A 15,822-nucleotide genomic window follows, 5' to 3' on the forward strand; every position below is an offset into this window, starting at 1 on the left:
AGTTTCTCTAAGGTCTGATAAAGCAATGTTGGTATTTATTGCAAACTCTCACCAATTTTAAAGCTTAATAACATACACAAATATACCTTTGAGTTAAGAATTACTATTTACTGAGAAACATTGTTAAACACTGCAAAATATGTAATTAGGAATAGCAAAGATTCTGTTTATAAATTTTTTTTCCAAATTAATAAATAACAAGGTCTTCTACAGGCATTTCTAGGTAGTGTATTAAGAGACCAGTTGCCAACTGAAACAGTCAAATATAGATAGATCTGGAAAGCTAAGCTGGTGAACATCAAGTAAACAGGAAATACTAAGTGCAGATTATTTCACTTCACATGTTAAAATCCATCAAATTCTGAACCTGCACCCTAGAGTTTACAGTACTCAGGAATGTTGGCATCCACAAAGGGGTTTATCACTCTTTAGTTTATGTTCTCTAATTTCACAATTTCAGTTGCCTTAGCCAAGCTTTTTCTAAGTGTCACCATACAGATGCAAATTTACTGTTGACACCCCCTACTCTTACTTACAGTCTGAAATAATTTGGCATCACTTTTCAACTGTGGGCTTTTTAATTTTTCTTTTTTGCCTCCCCCAAAGCATTTTTTTTTCCCTGACAGATTAGAGATCTATCAGAATATCATTCTCCAGAAAGTCCCCGAGTAACATCAGGTCAAAAAATAGACCTGACAAAGCTTCCCACCTCACATCTCTTCCACACACCTTTCAACCAAATGTTGATTTTCTGAAGTTTGTTTCAGTTTATGGTTCTAATCTAAAAGGCTGAACATCAGGAAACACACTTCAAAAATGCCAAACATAATCATGCAAGACATTATGGCCAAATGATGGTGCTGAAGTCAAAGTACATTAAATCAAACAATGGGAGATTATCTGTCAAGCTTCCAATCTCATCAGAAGCACCAGGATGCTTGTTCAATTCTGTTTTCCATAAAAATCATATCAATCAGCACTGATTGTTAATTTTGTTTCTACTGTTTCCATCTTAAGCAGTCTTCCAGTGCATGAGAATTTATCTTCAATTAACGTGTCTGGGATAAGTTCTAACCTTAAAATATTTGCACATTAAGTTTTCTTTCCACTCTTTTGGAGCTTTTAATGGCATTTTATGATTTGTTAAAAAGAACTGTTAGATCACAGAAATTCTGAGGTAATTCTTTTGATATTCACATATATCCTGCTATTATATCTTCCAAGCATTATAAACTTGAGGGTATTTTGCATCCTTCCTTTTGACTCTTATAAAGTGTTAATCATGACTAACAAAGAAATGTATCACTAATTCTTTCCAAACACAGGAGAAAAATGCACCAAAGTCATGTCTATAAGGGGCAATGTATGCATCATGGTCCTTCAAACTTGTTTAGCTCTAGTTATTAATTTTTAGGCTTTTACAGGTTTTTAAGGGTATAAGCATGAATTAGTTCAGTTATAAGTGAATGAACCCAGGTAACAACTCAATATTGAAGCTTTACCTTTAACTGTTTAATTTTTATCCTTATGAGGGGAATTGAAAAGCTCTAAGGCTGTCATGAAAAGCAATGATATAAATCCTCAGAAAAACAAAGTAGCCCTTATTGTAAGCTTATAGTCCCTGATTGGGAATCTACTGTAGTTCTGGGGGAAAAAAAAAATACAATATTTTCCATGGTTTTTTTTCTCCTTAACAGTTCAAATCAGAACACCACCAAAATCTGTGAACTTTCACCAGTTCAACTAACATGTTAGATCAGGATTAAGTTATTTTCCTGTTTAGCCATCCAAACTGAGCTGAGCCTTACTTTCATTTCACTGTTAAGGCAACAAGAGTCCTGTCCTGATTACTGAGTGCTTTATATAGCATGTCATCTCACCCTGTAGTTTGTACTTACATTTTCCTCCTGTACCTATAAGGATGCTGAGAGCCTGCTCCCCAAGGAAGGTCATATTATCATCATCTTGGAATACTTAAAAAATTATGATATGCATACAAAATCAGGAATGAGGTCAGATTTAAATATTAATGTGCAGATTTACAGAGGTTTTTTTTGCAATATATTAAAAAAGCCAAAAGCCTGTAGCATTATTTTATCACTACTACTGTTCAAATTTATGAAGTTTTCCCTCTCTTGCTAAACTCATTACTAAAAGAAAAATCTCCTACCTTGTGCTGTCTTAAAATCCTGTATTAGTACAATTGCATGTATGTGTAAACCAGCTACAACAGTTGGATCATACTATAACTCACTAACAATTACTTTTAAAGTGTATTTACATTAATTCTATGTAAGCATAATGGGGTTTTTTCCATTACTGTGAATTATTTACATCGGAAGTGTTGATTCATGAAACTTGGGTTTCACCAGACTTGACCCATGTGAAATGCATGCATCTGATGGAGATCTCTGAACTATTGATTTTCCTGCACCCATCTGTCTCACACTCACTCTGCTCTGAGTACTCTCTAAAGAATAATGCTGGCATCTGTTTTAAGTATAAGCAGTCCAAATTACAGCAGAGATGCTTTACAGAGTGGTTAAGAAAGTGGTTTCTATGTAAATAGTCACAAAGCTTGGTTACTGCCTTTAAGACATAGATTTATTTAAAGATTATTTTGCTTTTATTCTGTTATTTCTCCTTTACTTCAGCTACTGCAAGCAAAGCTATCACAGTATTCTGCTGCTGTTTCAATGTACCTCTTGTGTGAACTCCTCCCTTGTGGGTGGATTTTCCAAGGAATGTGCATTTGATACTGTGTTTACTACTGAAAAGTGGGACTTTTAAATCTGAATCAAGTAAGAAAACCTTACATTTAAGTTATTTTTCACAGCTTTCCTAAAAATGGTGCAAGGGTGACACCCAAGTGGATCACTTAGAAAATATTTCAGATTAGCCTTTTAAAATAACATTTAATTGCTATGGAAATTAAGATAAAATTCCTTTAATTAGTATGCATTCTTCCCTTCTGAGCAAAGAACAGCAATAATAACCTTGAGCTAGAGCTATGAGAATGGTGATATGTACTGTCTGTGTCCACAGCCTGGATTTCTATAAAATTAATTTCTGTTAGCAGAATCATGATAAGAGACCTGTGGAAAAGAAAGCTCTTCAGTGTTAATCTGGACCTTTGTCCTATCTTGAACAGATTCAAAGATATATTATAAGTGCTTATAATCATATATATATAAAAAAAAAAAGTAGCTCACAAGGAAAAGAAGAATCACAGCACTGAGAAGAACCTGTCTAGGAAAGCACTGAAGATGAATTGCACACAGTCAGTCAATAGAAGGGGTGAGCTGATATACACAAGGATGCAGCCAAGGCAAACAGTGGGGACAAATAAATTATTTTGTCTCCTAAAGATAAGAACCTCCTGGCAAAGATCCTCTGCACCAAATACCTGGGATAAAATGTTTTGGGACAACTTTAATTTTATGCCAAAATAGCAGTACTTCCAAAAACCAGCTGTCACACCAACTCACATGAATCCTCTTTACTTCATCTCCCTGAATTTACAGAGCCTGGCCCATTTTCTGTTTTTGCAAGCCAGAGTTGTGGGTTATAAGCCTCATGTCTCAACCTTAGTCATCAGTAAATCTGGAAAATTCTTAGATACACAAGTGTGCAGGCCCAAAAGATTAAGAAAGCCAAAATGTCATTAAGAGACATGCAATGGTCCCATTATCACCAAAAAGCCTCTGCTTAAGTCCCCACAGCTGTAGACTCCTCTGGATTTGAATCTTAATTTAAAACACTACTAATTGATACTTTTTCATACCCTATGGATAAAAAAAAAATAAATTTATAATTAAGGTGGGCAATGCTACAATCATTTCTATGTATTCTTTAAAGCTTACTTTCTCATTTTGTGATTTATTTTACGTGATGGACAAATTTTAGACTCTGACAGCAGTAAGATGGTTGAGATATTGTGCTATATCCCTCTTAGTAAGCATGATTGCTCAAGCCTATGTGGTAATTGTTCTCATGCTCCTTCTTGTTATATGCTTATCACACTGCAATAAACAGGATTTTTAAGTTTATTCCATTAGACTCATGTTAATCAACTCAGAAAAAATGCAGGATTGTAATAATGAACTGACTCATCTATTACTTTGCATTTCTCAATTAATTACAGTGTCTCAAGTATATTCTATTTTTGGAATATGATCTCCTTTGTATACATTTAGCACTGTTCTTCACAGTAATAATGTAATCCCATCAGAAAATGTACAACAGATGTTTTGGCTTACTTAAGACAAGGTGTTTATACTGCATCTGAAAATAACTCACACACTTGATAAAAACACAATCTTCTACAACACTCTTCAGCAACTGTAAGAATGTTGTTTAAGTCTCCAGAATATCTTTGTAACCATAAGCAATAATCAAGTCACTAACCACTGAACTAGCATCCTGTGTGCTTAACATTTTATGTTCTGTTTGAAACACACCCTGCAGAAGCAGTACATTCAATGTTGCAGATGGCATTTGGCTCAGTTCTGTAAGGAAGAAGAAAAAAAAAAAGTTGGAAAGAAAAAAAAAATTCAATTTTCATCACACTCCCTATAGTCTGATGGTATTCTTGGAAAGTCTTCTACCTAGTGTGATAAAGTTGATGAACTAATGAATTTCAGTTGTAATACTCAGTTGCAGTTTAATAGATTTCTTTTGTACTTACAGTTTCAGGTTCTTCTTTCTTTTTTTTTTTTTCCTTCCGGATCAACTAGAAGACTGCAAAAGTTACCAAGATGGCACTCGTAAGTGTAAAGGTTAGGTACAACTGAAAGATTTAGTCTTTGTCCAAAGTCCTCCCTAGTATTTATGGGCAATTTCTGACATTCCTCAAAGCCCTCAGGTCACTTGTCCCTGGGGTGTCATCTGAATCATGAAAGGGCAATCCCTGCAACCCATGGCTGGAGAGCCAGACGGGCTGGTGTTTGAAGGCACAGACTTCTTAAAGTAAGATCTCTGACTCCATTCTAGACAAAGTTGTCTGGAGTAGAATCACTACAGCCCCCGTAGTCTTCCTCTGGGAGGCTCTAAGAATGTTTTCAAACGTCTACATTTCAAAAACTCAGAACCTGTTGTCTTGATCCTTTATGTTACTTCGCTAACTCTCTACTCCATAAAACACAGCAGGGTAATGTGGCTGGGTCATCCTGAATTTCTTCTGATAGCTAAATAGGAAAGGCTATTGTTACACTGGGATAACAAAGAAGATAATTCAGAAATTACTCTTGCCCCTTCTCCTGACTGTACAGACATTGTCCACACCAGCTTAACAGTTTTTGAACATAAACACAGCTGGGCTACAGCTTGATCAGGACAGTGCTGAGCCTCATAAATGCTGTGAAACATCCACTGCAATCTATTCACTCTGCCCTCAACTTTTACCCCCTTCCTTAGAACTGTACCTTGTCTGTTCCCAGATTCCTAAGCACAAACATATTAAGCAACAAGCAGAGGAATTTAACTCCAAATTTTCCAGTGTTTCTGAATTTAAAATCAGACCTAAGAGGTATATAAATCTAATTCTAATTTCTTTTATGTAAATTCAAACCGCATGGAGAAAGCTAGAATCTGTCATTCTGTTTGTTTTGGGGCTTTATAACTGACACCACACTAAGTTATTTAAGTCCAGCAGAACTTTACAGCAGTTATTCTTGTTCTTGTAACAGTTTTCACTGCAGAAGATACTTCCAGACATGTGGTGAAGTCATTGTTTAACGTTTCCCCTGAGACTTACAGCTATGTAATGTGATTTTTTTCCTTTTTTTCTCTTCCAATATTTATTATTGATGTGAAAGCATATTTACACCATAAAAGCAAAGCAGCTTGTTAGTGACCTCTGGGAGGATACCCTTTTTAAGGAAGATTTTAGCCCCTCTCCCAACAGTTTACTGCATTCAGATTGATTTAATGAGCTGAAAAAACATCCCATTTGAAAGCAAGCTACTTTCTACTCACATACTCATCATTTGCTAAAGCTTTGTCCCTCTTGAGAGAAAAGGAAAGGCAATATGAAAATCTTCTGGGAAAGCCATGTGGGAGTCAATGCAATCACCTGTCCTGAGTTTTACACTTCAATTTTTTTGAGTGAAGGAAAACAACAATTTCAAGAACCAAAGACTGAAGATACACCATATTAAACCAAATGTTTTCATGTCTAAAAAACCCTCCAACATATGAAGTTCTCTGTACATGAAAAAGCTTTGTCTAAAGGACTTCAGCTAAACTCCAAAAGCTATATCCTCCAAGATATAAAGGCTTGTAAAACAGTTAAGATCACACAGCACTGGTGAGATTTTCCTATTGAACTAGTTCCATGATTCTGTTTTCTTGGCTAGAAAAAGCTGCCTTTCATTAACTGGCCTGTCTTGAGCAGCAGACTCTCCAATTCCTTTCCCTTTTGTCTCATTGCCTCACTATTCATGTAAATAAAATATCCCATCCCTCTCTACTAATTATACACGACTCTGAAGCCCTTAGAAGACTTATTGCACTTACATCTCATTACAGAACAAAACCTCTTCTTCCTTTCTTAACCTTCAAATCACACTAACTACACTGCTTCCTCTACTTTCACTTAAAATTCTTGTCTTTATGAACATCACATTTATTGTTTCTGCTTTTCCAGGTGGGAGAGCTGTTCTACTAGTCTTCCTGTAGCATGTTTAATACTTTAGTTCTTCACTACTATATTTACATAATTTTTTGAAAAGGCCTGAATGCTGAAAGTCGGTTATTCTGGGTTATTCTTATGTTTACATGTTTAAAACCGGAAGGAAAAGGTCTCCATTCAGGAGAAAACAAGCTTTCACCAAAAATGAAACAACGTAACAAACTAATATTTACCTTCCTGGACATCTTGGTGGTACCATGTAACAGTTCGATAGTGATCACACAAAAGACTTTAGACAGCAACAAGAGAACATAACAATAACAAAAACAACATAACCATGGTAAGTTGCTCCCCTTAGTACTGGTAAGAAAGAACCCAGTTTCTTCGAGATCAAACTGAATTTGAAATCTCAGACCATGTATCCACCTGCAGCCCTAGAGTTCTCGTTAACACTACTTTAAAAAAAAAAAAAAATCAAAAACCACTACACACACAATTAAATACACTTCCCATTTGCAGTTAAGGTAAATCAGCTCCACCCAAAATCGCTAATTAAAGATTTCTTGGTGCTGCAGTAAATTAGCCACTATTAACAGCACAATGGGAGTTACAAACAGGTTGCTATTTCCTTGAGGTCAGTTCTCAACAAAGCTGAAAACAATTTGCGTTCCTTTTGCATTGTTCTCCAAATGGACATATTGAAAGGAAAAATCATAACCACGGGGCCCTGATAGCCGTAGATAATAATTCATGAGGTCTACACACAAAAAAGGGAAAGTGTGATGTGAGAGATAGAACAGAATCACTGTTTACACTCCATTTGGCCACAAGGAAGAGAGGGCTGCTGAAGTGCAGCTCTTATCGTTCATTTACCAGGAAAAGGTGGCAGAAAAGGAGAAGAATGTAAGTACAGTCACTTATTGAATACAGGAGCAACAGGCTTCCACGCACAGGGGAGAGGAAGGGGCAAAAACCAGAGATGATAAACCTTAATAACCTGTTGGATAGCAAAAAAACCAGGCACCAGTATAGGCGAGAATCAAGCAGACAAGATTTACCTGTGAGATACAAAGGGAGGGTGGAGAGGAAAAACTGACGAGCAGTTTGCACGGGTTTGATGATTTGGTTAGGAGGGTGCAGATGTTGCACACTCCCTGGCAGGACCCAGGCAGTGCTGCTCACCTGTGCTGCTTCACCTGCCTTATGTTACAAAATAAAGAAACTGCTTTCTCCACTCGTATATTTCAGTCAGGAACCCATAATGCCAGCTGTTAATAATTTGAAAAAATGACCCTGCGTTTGATGTGATAATTGACTGTGTTTGCCTGCATGACTCTGCCATAACAGACAGCATGTCAAAAAAGGAAAAAAAAACCATTAAAAACCAAAAACCAGAAGCCGGCTGCCAATCTTCACCTCAGACATTTGCTAAACTCCCCCGGTAAACCCAAAACCGAGCTCAGAAACTTTGCTGTACTGCAACACAACAGAAAGAGCAGGAAAGGGGGAGGGGGGGATGGATAGTTTGCACCTCCAGGCTCTGACACATACCTGCTGCTTTTGAATTTTATTTTTTTTTTTCCCCGTCTTCTCTGCACAACAACCCAACACAAAAATAATAACCGCTGCCGGGAACCCAGGGCTGAGGCAACCGCGCCCCAGCTTTCCTGGGCGTGCCCGGGGTGCCCCCTTCCAGCGGCGGCAGCCGGGGGAGCCGAACCGGGGGAGGCGGTTCCGTCTCCTCACAAGCCTAGAGGGCGCCGCGAGCGCGGGGACGCGGGAGGATAACCCGCACGGCGCGCGGCGCGGCCGTTAAACGCGCGCGCCGCGGCCGTTAAACGCGCGCGCCGCGCAAACTTCCCCGCCGCCTGGCGGGCGGGTGGGTGCGCGCGCGCGGCCGTTAGAGAGGGCGGGGAGAAGCGCGGAAGGGCGCGCAGTAGCAGCATCTCCTCCCTGCCTTGCGCGGCCGCGGGTCCTGCGCGGCTCTGCCCCTCTCGCTCCTGCAGCCCAATCAAGGGACTGGATGGAGGAGGTGCCAGGCGAGGGGGTGGGGATGGAGCGCTGGAGGCGGCTGCGGGCAGGTCCCGTGCTGGTGGCGGGGCGCTGCGTGTGTGTGGTGGGTGGGTGGGTGTGTGTGGAAAGGGGGGGCTCCTCCCCTGGCGCCTCTGGAGAGCCGGCGGGCAAACCTGTGTGGAAATACCGTCGTCGTCGTCCCCCCCCGCCCAGTCCTAACAGTTCCACAGTCATATCCCCCCTTCCTATCCAGCCGCTTCCTCCTGAGCTCTCTGGAGGACGTTACCCCCTCACACACAGACACAGCCCGGCTGAGGTGTAGATGGGGGAAGGTGGGGTGAGGCGCGGTGCGTGTTTGGGGTGCGGAGGGGGAGGTGTGAGAGGTGTGTGAGGAGGAGACTTGGGGGGAGACGGGAGGTTGAGGCTGGAAACGCGGCGGCTGGAGCGGGGAGCGTGGCTGCCGGGCTGGAGGGAGGTGAGAGGGGAGCGAGGAGGAGGGGAGGGGACAGGGAGGTGGGCGCTGGGGGGGCATGGAGGGGGGAGTACGCGCCTGCGGCCAGGGGAGGGTTAAAGCCGCGCTTGTGCTGAAGGAGGCGAGAAAAGTTCACGTTGTCTTTCGGGAGCGGGTGGGGGGAGCTGGCAGGATTTTTGTTTGATCAACTTCGCGCTTAGGTGCTTTGTTTTTAACTTGCGCTTATCCCGGGTGTACTTCTTTTATAACTACACGTATTCTTTCTTTTTAATCGGAGGGGGGGTGAGGGGGAGGGAATCTCCCAGGAAACTTTTCCCTTTACGGAAGGCGGGACTGAAACAATAGCCGATGCATTGTTTAAATGTAAAACCTTTTTTTTTTTTTTTTTTTTTTTTTTTTTTTTTTGGTAGGGTTTTATTGCTGCCGCTGCTGCTGTTGTGATAGCGCTTCCCCTCTTGTGTTTACAGCTTCTGTGAGGGAGAGACGCTCAGAGGAAGAGCCGGGAGCCCTGGGCTGCATAAACAAGGAAAGCGGGAGTCCATCTAAGCAAAGCTGGAAGGATTTCACCTTGTTGCTGTTTGTTTCGGGAGATTTTTCCCTTTCCCCTCTCCCCGGACACTATTCAGCTGAGGGTTTATTTCGTTGCTGCGTCCAGAGCCGGCCAGAAGAGAAGAGCTTTCCATATTAGAGGTTATTTTTGTCGTGGTCTCCCTGCAAGAAAGAGATCAGCACCAATCTTAGAGGAGGGAGATACGATCAACTAAGGTTTTCCCTACCTCCGGCTGAACGTGAGAGTTCAAGTGACACCGCGGCTGGCCCCTGGCTGCACAGCGAGCCGGAATCACAGCCAGAGCTGCTCAATTTACCTGCTCGAGGACCCTTCAAACCATTCTATTGACGGTAGAGATTTGTATCCGCAGGAAAATCGGATTAATATAAACTATGCAGAGCTTTGTGGGGATATCTGGAGACTACCCTGTCTGCATGGCTAATCTTGAAATTGTCTGAAATAAATCCTTAGCGCAAGGAATAGGGAGATACTTTCAATTAGGTTGGTGGTTGTTTTTGGGTTTTTTTTCTTGACGCTTTTTTTTTTTCCTTCAGCGAGAATTTAACACTTCTATTGCAAGGTTTTTGCAGGAGAATGGGACACATGCTGGGAAACTCATCACGCCTCATAGAAATCATAGGGGTAACAGTTTCCATCATCGTTGCGGTATGAAAGGTGCACTTTGGATTGTCTGCTGGTGGCTGAGATGGATCAGTCTTTCTATGTTTCTGCTAGCAATGTGCTGAAGGATCCGGATTTACTGAAATACTAACGCCTATAAACTTACTCCCTCTCTGTTGAAGGCATTGGATGTGTCAGTGCAGAGAAACATGTGTTTTACATTTCTGACTGCTTGTTTTGGTGCAATCAATACCTCCACGAGAAACATGGACATAAGTGGCGATTACCATACCGGGAGGCACAGAGGGTGCTGCTTTCGGGTTGCATGCAAAGTGAGCACAAATCCAAGAGTCCGCCGTTCCTGTGAAGTGGGGGCTTCTCTTCCCCCCAAACTCCGGGGCAAAGGCAGCAGGCGGTGTTCCCAGCCCACCAAAGAGAGCCCGGCCTCGGGGTGCGGAATGAGCAATGACCAAAGCGCTGGCAGGAGTGGCAGGCAGTCGGATCTGATGGGGATCAGTGAGTCAATAACTGTTGAAAGAAAGGTGGATCGTGAAATTATTGCCCGGAGGAATAGCAGGCGAGGCGGAATGATGATAAAGTTAAACTTCTGTTTCATCTTCTGGCGGGGATGGTGGGCGTTTCTGTTGCTTCAGCTCCACATGTTGCAAGCACTGGCACAAGGTAGGGCTAGAGACATTTTTGTTTATAGAAATGCTGCATCTGCTTTTTAAGAGGCAGGGAATCTCACTTGGGTAGAGAGAAACCCTGTCACTTTATCCTCATCAGAGGTGAACTGCAGAATTCTCACTGAGCTGATTTGATATGGGAATGGTCGTTTCTTAAAATCGTTTTTTTATGAAACAGGGATTTGCAAACTGTACCTACATGGTTCTTTTCCTTTCACGTCCTGTCCTTCCCCTATCCCCACCTCCCACAGACAATCAATAGCCCCGTCGGGACCAAACCTGCTTTGTTTATTTACTTAAACCCGTCCGTAGGTTTCTGTTCTTTCAGGCAGCAAAAGAGTTAACGTCTGGTTGTGTGCGTGTGTTTAAAAACACTGTGCAGTGAGATAAGTTATTAGGAGAAAGGGACTCATAAATCCTCTGACTAGAAGTAAATCAGGCATGTAAAAGGAATTCTTTAAACATACGAGTGCTGTTCTATGTGAACCTCGGTTAGAGCACTGTCCATTTCTTTTCGGATTGCCAACCCGAGACAAAAACTGCAATTGATTCGTATCTGAGCATTTCCACATCAGAGATCCTTGCAGTCAAACGAGTCACTTGTAAACGTCGGGTCAGAGTCGACCAATAGATTTTAAATATCAAGTGTCAGTCACTTTGCATGTAAATTCCCCCCTCAAAAAATTTGCCAAATGTAGCTTAATTCTTAATAATCCTTTGACAGAGTAAACAATAAATGGCAGGCAGAAGCATTACAGTTGGCTGCGCCAAATAACATGCTGAACAAATGCAGCTTTCACTTTCTTTGCTGGGCTGAGTTTTATTGCTGTGTGCATTGTCTGGCTGAAGTGGTTTGTGTTGTACAATGCAGAACTGTGTCGTGTGGGACGACGAGTTGGTTATTAGAAGCGGAAGTTAATCCCCTGTGAAGGGGAATGGTCTTTGTGTTTTAGTTCTTTGTTTTCAAGTAGTTCATAGGGAACAACGGTGCATTCAGTTTTAATAACTGGACGGGCTTGTGGGTTGAGGAAGAGGGTTTGCAAGCCAAGTCTGCTGTAGTTTGTCTGCTCAGGGTTTCCTACTGCATCCTCTGAAAGTTTGGAGCCGCAGGATACAGAGGAGTTTTAATCCAGTGTTTAATAGTGGACTCCACCCACGTAAACGTTTTTCAATGCTTTATACTGTCATTACTATTCCCCAAGTACTTATGATGAGGCCTGCAAGCCTTAACAGGGTATTGTTATTCTGAAACAAGACATTCATGAAAAAATTCTCTCTGCAAATTAAAATTAAAGAAACTTTTTTTTTTTTCTTTTTTTTTTTTTTTTTTCTTGTGGTAGTTGTTGACAATGCTTTGTTTTGGAAGGCAAATGCTGATGGTTTCTGCTGTTTACATTAAAAATGAAAAAAATTTCTCATATAAGGCAGGTTTAAGTGCCAGTGATACAGCCATCACTTCAGATGCCATGTAAACCAATTTTCTGTGCCTTGACAGTGAACTAGCTATTTTTTTGGATTAAAAAATGAATGGAAACTTTTATTTAGCATATGATACAGAAACTATTTTCAATAGTGTACCTCAGATTAGTGGAGTCATTGCTGTTGTGTCAGTATTAGATAATACATATATTCTGGGGAGTTATCTAGTTTTTACAAACTATCCTGAAGAAAAGTCTTAACACTAAGTTAGTTTCACCCACCAGTATTTAAAAGAGGGAGAGAAAGTGAAAAGAATAAGATAGAGCTGTTCCTGAGGAGTACTGGTGTAAATAAAGGTATGGAGTTTAGAAGGCATTATACAATAAAATATAACATTATATAATGTAGTAAGGAAATACTTTTTCATTTCTATATAATGCAGAAAAAGCAAATTACAGTTAGTCCTCTGAAAATTCTTTGACACATAAACCAGCAGAGAGAACTTAATGCAGTGGTTTTATTAGGTTTTCACAGAAGTTGTATTAATTTATAGCTTATGGTTCTTTTTGTTCTCTGAATTGTAATGGATGCTAATACAGTCATCATTTTTACTCTAAAATTTAGTTCAGAGAGAGGATGACAATTTCTATAAAAGTCCTTCATGAAAATGGAAATTCTGCTACAGTCACAGAAAGTTTCTCGTGGAATGATGAGGTGCTGTGCATGACAGAATTACATTACTCCAGTTTATTTATGTGATTTAAAAAATGAGCGTTCTAAATATATGGGCCATGGCTGTTTTGAATGCATCACAATACTATGCTGTAACCAGCTAATGTTTCTGTAACAGCTCTTTCAGCATAAAGAAATAAGAAATATTCAGGCATACCTAAAAGCATGTTCTTTGCTTGTTGGAAACAGATTAGATAAAGTCATCAAGTATGTAATACTACAACGTGAATGGAAGAAAAGGTTTTCAACTGCAACAGGTTGGCTGAGTGTTCTCTAGACTTGAATGATCATCCACATAAAGCAGATCTAGAGGCAAAGTGTAGATAAAACCACTTGTAAATTAATTTTGTACTCAGCCCTTCAGCTTTGCCATCTTCTGGTAGTTGTGTTACATAATTAGGTATAATGATTTATTTGATTTCTTTTTCCTTTTCAAAGTTAATTTAATTATTATGAAACACAGAGTGGTTGATTGTATTGAATAATATAGCATTCTTTTGGAATCTTAGCACTGTTAGTGCAGACCTCCTTAGTACAGACCTTCTCATGATGGGAGTGGTTTTTCCAGATGGAAGAAATGTTGGGAGTGCTAAAGCCCGTGGCCTGTCCCAGGAGCAGAGCTTGGTGAGGTACTTCCATTTCTGTAATAGCTGGAGATGTGCATGGACACTTCCTTCAAACTATGTGTGTGCCTCAGCCTGCTCACAGAATTGTGAATGGGAAATTGTTGGGAAATTAACCTGTAAAAGTCTGAAAACTGTTGCACATTTCTTTGTTTGCCCAGTTCTTTGTGCCTGCCAGCCTCTGCGTGATGCTTCTCTTGGTGGCATTTTTGTTAAACTTGAGTAGTAGGTGCTAGTTAGCCTGAAGTCACTGTGTGTCATCAAATAGTGATGAGATGCTAATTGTAATCACTATAATTATCCAATTAGAATTTGCAAGGTGATGGTAGATGTGAATCATCTCGACACAGTAACTCCTGCACTCTGAAGATCATTAGGCTGCAGTGACCTCTAGCTCAGTGGTCCAGCATGCCTGGGCATAGTCCTGTTGAATACAGGGAGTCTGTTGCAGGACTGGAATGTATAACTTATGTATGAGGTGAACAAATATTATGCCTACTGAAGAACAAAATGTTTACTAGAATACTAAAATATTTGTATGGAAATAGAACAAAATCTCCTTATTTAAATAGGTTGAAAGTTGCTAGAGGCTACTCTTAACATACATCTTAATGCATTTCAGTACCCTCCCAACGTCTAACTTTTGTTGAAGGGTGAAAGAATACTTAGAAAATATACTTTGGACTGATGGCTGTTGTTCTGAATGACTTTAAAATAGATAAAAGCAGTGCAAAGTGTCAGGATTTGTAGGAGATGGGTGTCTTTAAATATTAAGAAAGAGAAGCTTGTCTGATTTTTCTGAATTTTACAGCACTAGAACTGTAATCTTTTTATGCTACTTGATAAGATCAGTAACTCAGAATTCTACACATACCTGAGTGTTCATTTAATGTGATACAATTTCTGTTATGCTTTGACAAAGCCATGACATGGAAAATAGAAGAAAATATTTCTGGGGCCCAACTTTTAAAATTCAAGTATTTGATCTCATGTAACCTATAAATATGGTAAGAGTCTTTTCAAGCAAATTTCAAACTCCATTAGATGCAGAGATGATAAGCAACTTGCACAGAGTATTAAGTAGTTGGAAGGGCAGAGAAATGGTTAAATGCGAGGGCAACACTTACTGGAGAGTGAAAAGCATTCTGAATTAAATGCAGAATGATGTGTTTCTAACTCCAACATACCTCTTGTTCTAGAAGATTCTGTCATCTTTGTGCATAGTAGTATATTTTGAATAACAAAGACAAATTTTGGTTAATAGTTTAAGGATTGAACTGATTAAACAAACCATATATATTTTAATAAACAATCCTAAAGTGAATTGTTAGGAAACTGTTCAAGGGGATTTTGGGGCTCAGAGGGACTTTGTGGTGGTTTATTGCTCTTACCAACACAGATGAACAAGTCTTGAATGCATCTTGATTCAAGTAAAAAAATTCATGCCTTTGGCAACTTTGTTTACAGCTTTACCTGAACATCCCATTCTGAATGGACTTGCTATTTAGCTCACTTGGACCTTCTTGCTGTGATGAGTCTGTACACTGAATAGAAGCAATTAGATTCCTCACGAAGCAATATCTTGTTCATGCTGAGATCATTGCAGAAATAGATCTTTCTTCCTCCCTCTGCATATATACATACATAATATGTATTTAAATAGTTTTTAATGAACAAGTTGCTGATTTGTTGGTCTTCTCAGAATTGTGTTTTCTTGAAATTATAACGTAGAAACTAGAATATCTTTTTATAGGATTTGTGCAGAGATTAGAAAATGCCAGAACTAAGGTTGCTTGTGCATCTTTAATCTGAGTTCTTTACACTTGTGCATTATCATTAATTTTAAATGGATACATTTTTTTTTTACTGTCTCCCTTAGTCAGAACTAAGACTGAATACTGCTCACCAATCATTTTTTTCAGTATTTTGTTTCCTTGTCAGTGTTTGGTTCCATCTTTAATTTACTTCAAACCTTTTCAAGTTGACACAAGAAGACTTTTGTGTGGACTAAAGGAAGAAGTGTTAACAGCAATAGTGTGGCATTGGATTAGACTTCTTACAGTTATTACAGCTGG

General features: G+C 39.8%; 2 protein-coding genes across 7 annotated transcripts in view; one reads left to right on the forward strand and one right to left on the reverse strand.

Annotated features, from left to right (window-relative positions):
- CARD11 (caspase recruitment domain family member 11) overlaps positions 1-8,355 on the reverse strand; it is a 103,266-nt gene extending 94,911 nt beyond the window's left edge. For all 3 annotated transcript variants that reach the window (XM_071760478.1, XM_071760482.1, XM_071760476.1), the window contains exon 1: positions 8,183-8,355. The gene's annotated coding sequence lies outside the window, so the exon portion shown is untranslated. The remainder of the gene's footprint in view (positions 1-8,182) is intronic.
- A 208-nt stretch (positions 8,356-8,563) lies between these two features.
- The window catches only part of SDK1 (sidekick cell adhesion molecule 1), a 380,086-nt gene continuing 372,827 nt past the window's right edge, over positions 8,564-15,822 (forward strand). The window contains exons 1-2 of one of the 4 annotated variants that reach the window (XM_071760473.1): positions 8,564-8,663; positions 9,584-10,968. In XM_071760473.1, the coding sequence (XP_071616574.1) occupies positions 10,497-10,968 (472 nt within the window). In that variant the 5' untranslated portion in view covers positions 8,564-8,663; positions 9,584-10,496. Of the gene's footprint in view, positions 8,664-8,872; positions 8,977-9,041; positions 9,120-9,516; positions 10,969-15,822 lie in introns of those variants that run through there. The other 3 variants (XM_071760474.1, XM_071760472.1, XM_071760475.1) reach the window with 3 other exon arrangements.

The sequence above is a fragment of the Heliangelus exortis genome, chromosome 17 (assembly GCF_036169615.1).
Source record: "Heliangelus exortis chromosome 17, bHelExo1.hap1, whole genome shotgun sequence".
NCBI lineage: Eukaryota > Metazoa > Chordata > Aves > Apodiformes > Trochilidae > Heliangelus > Heliangelus exortis.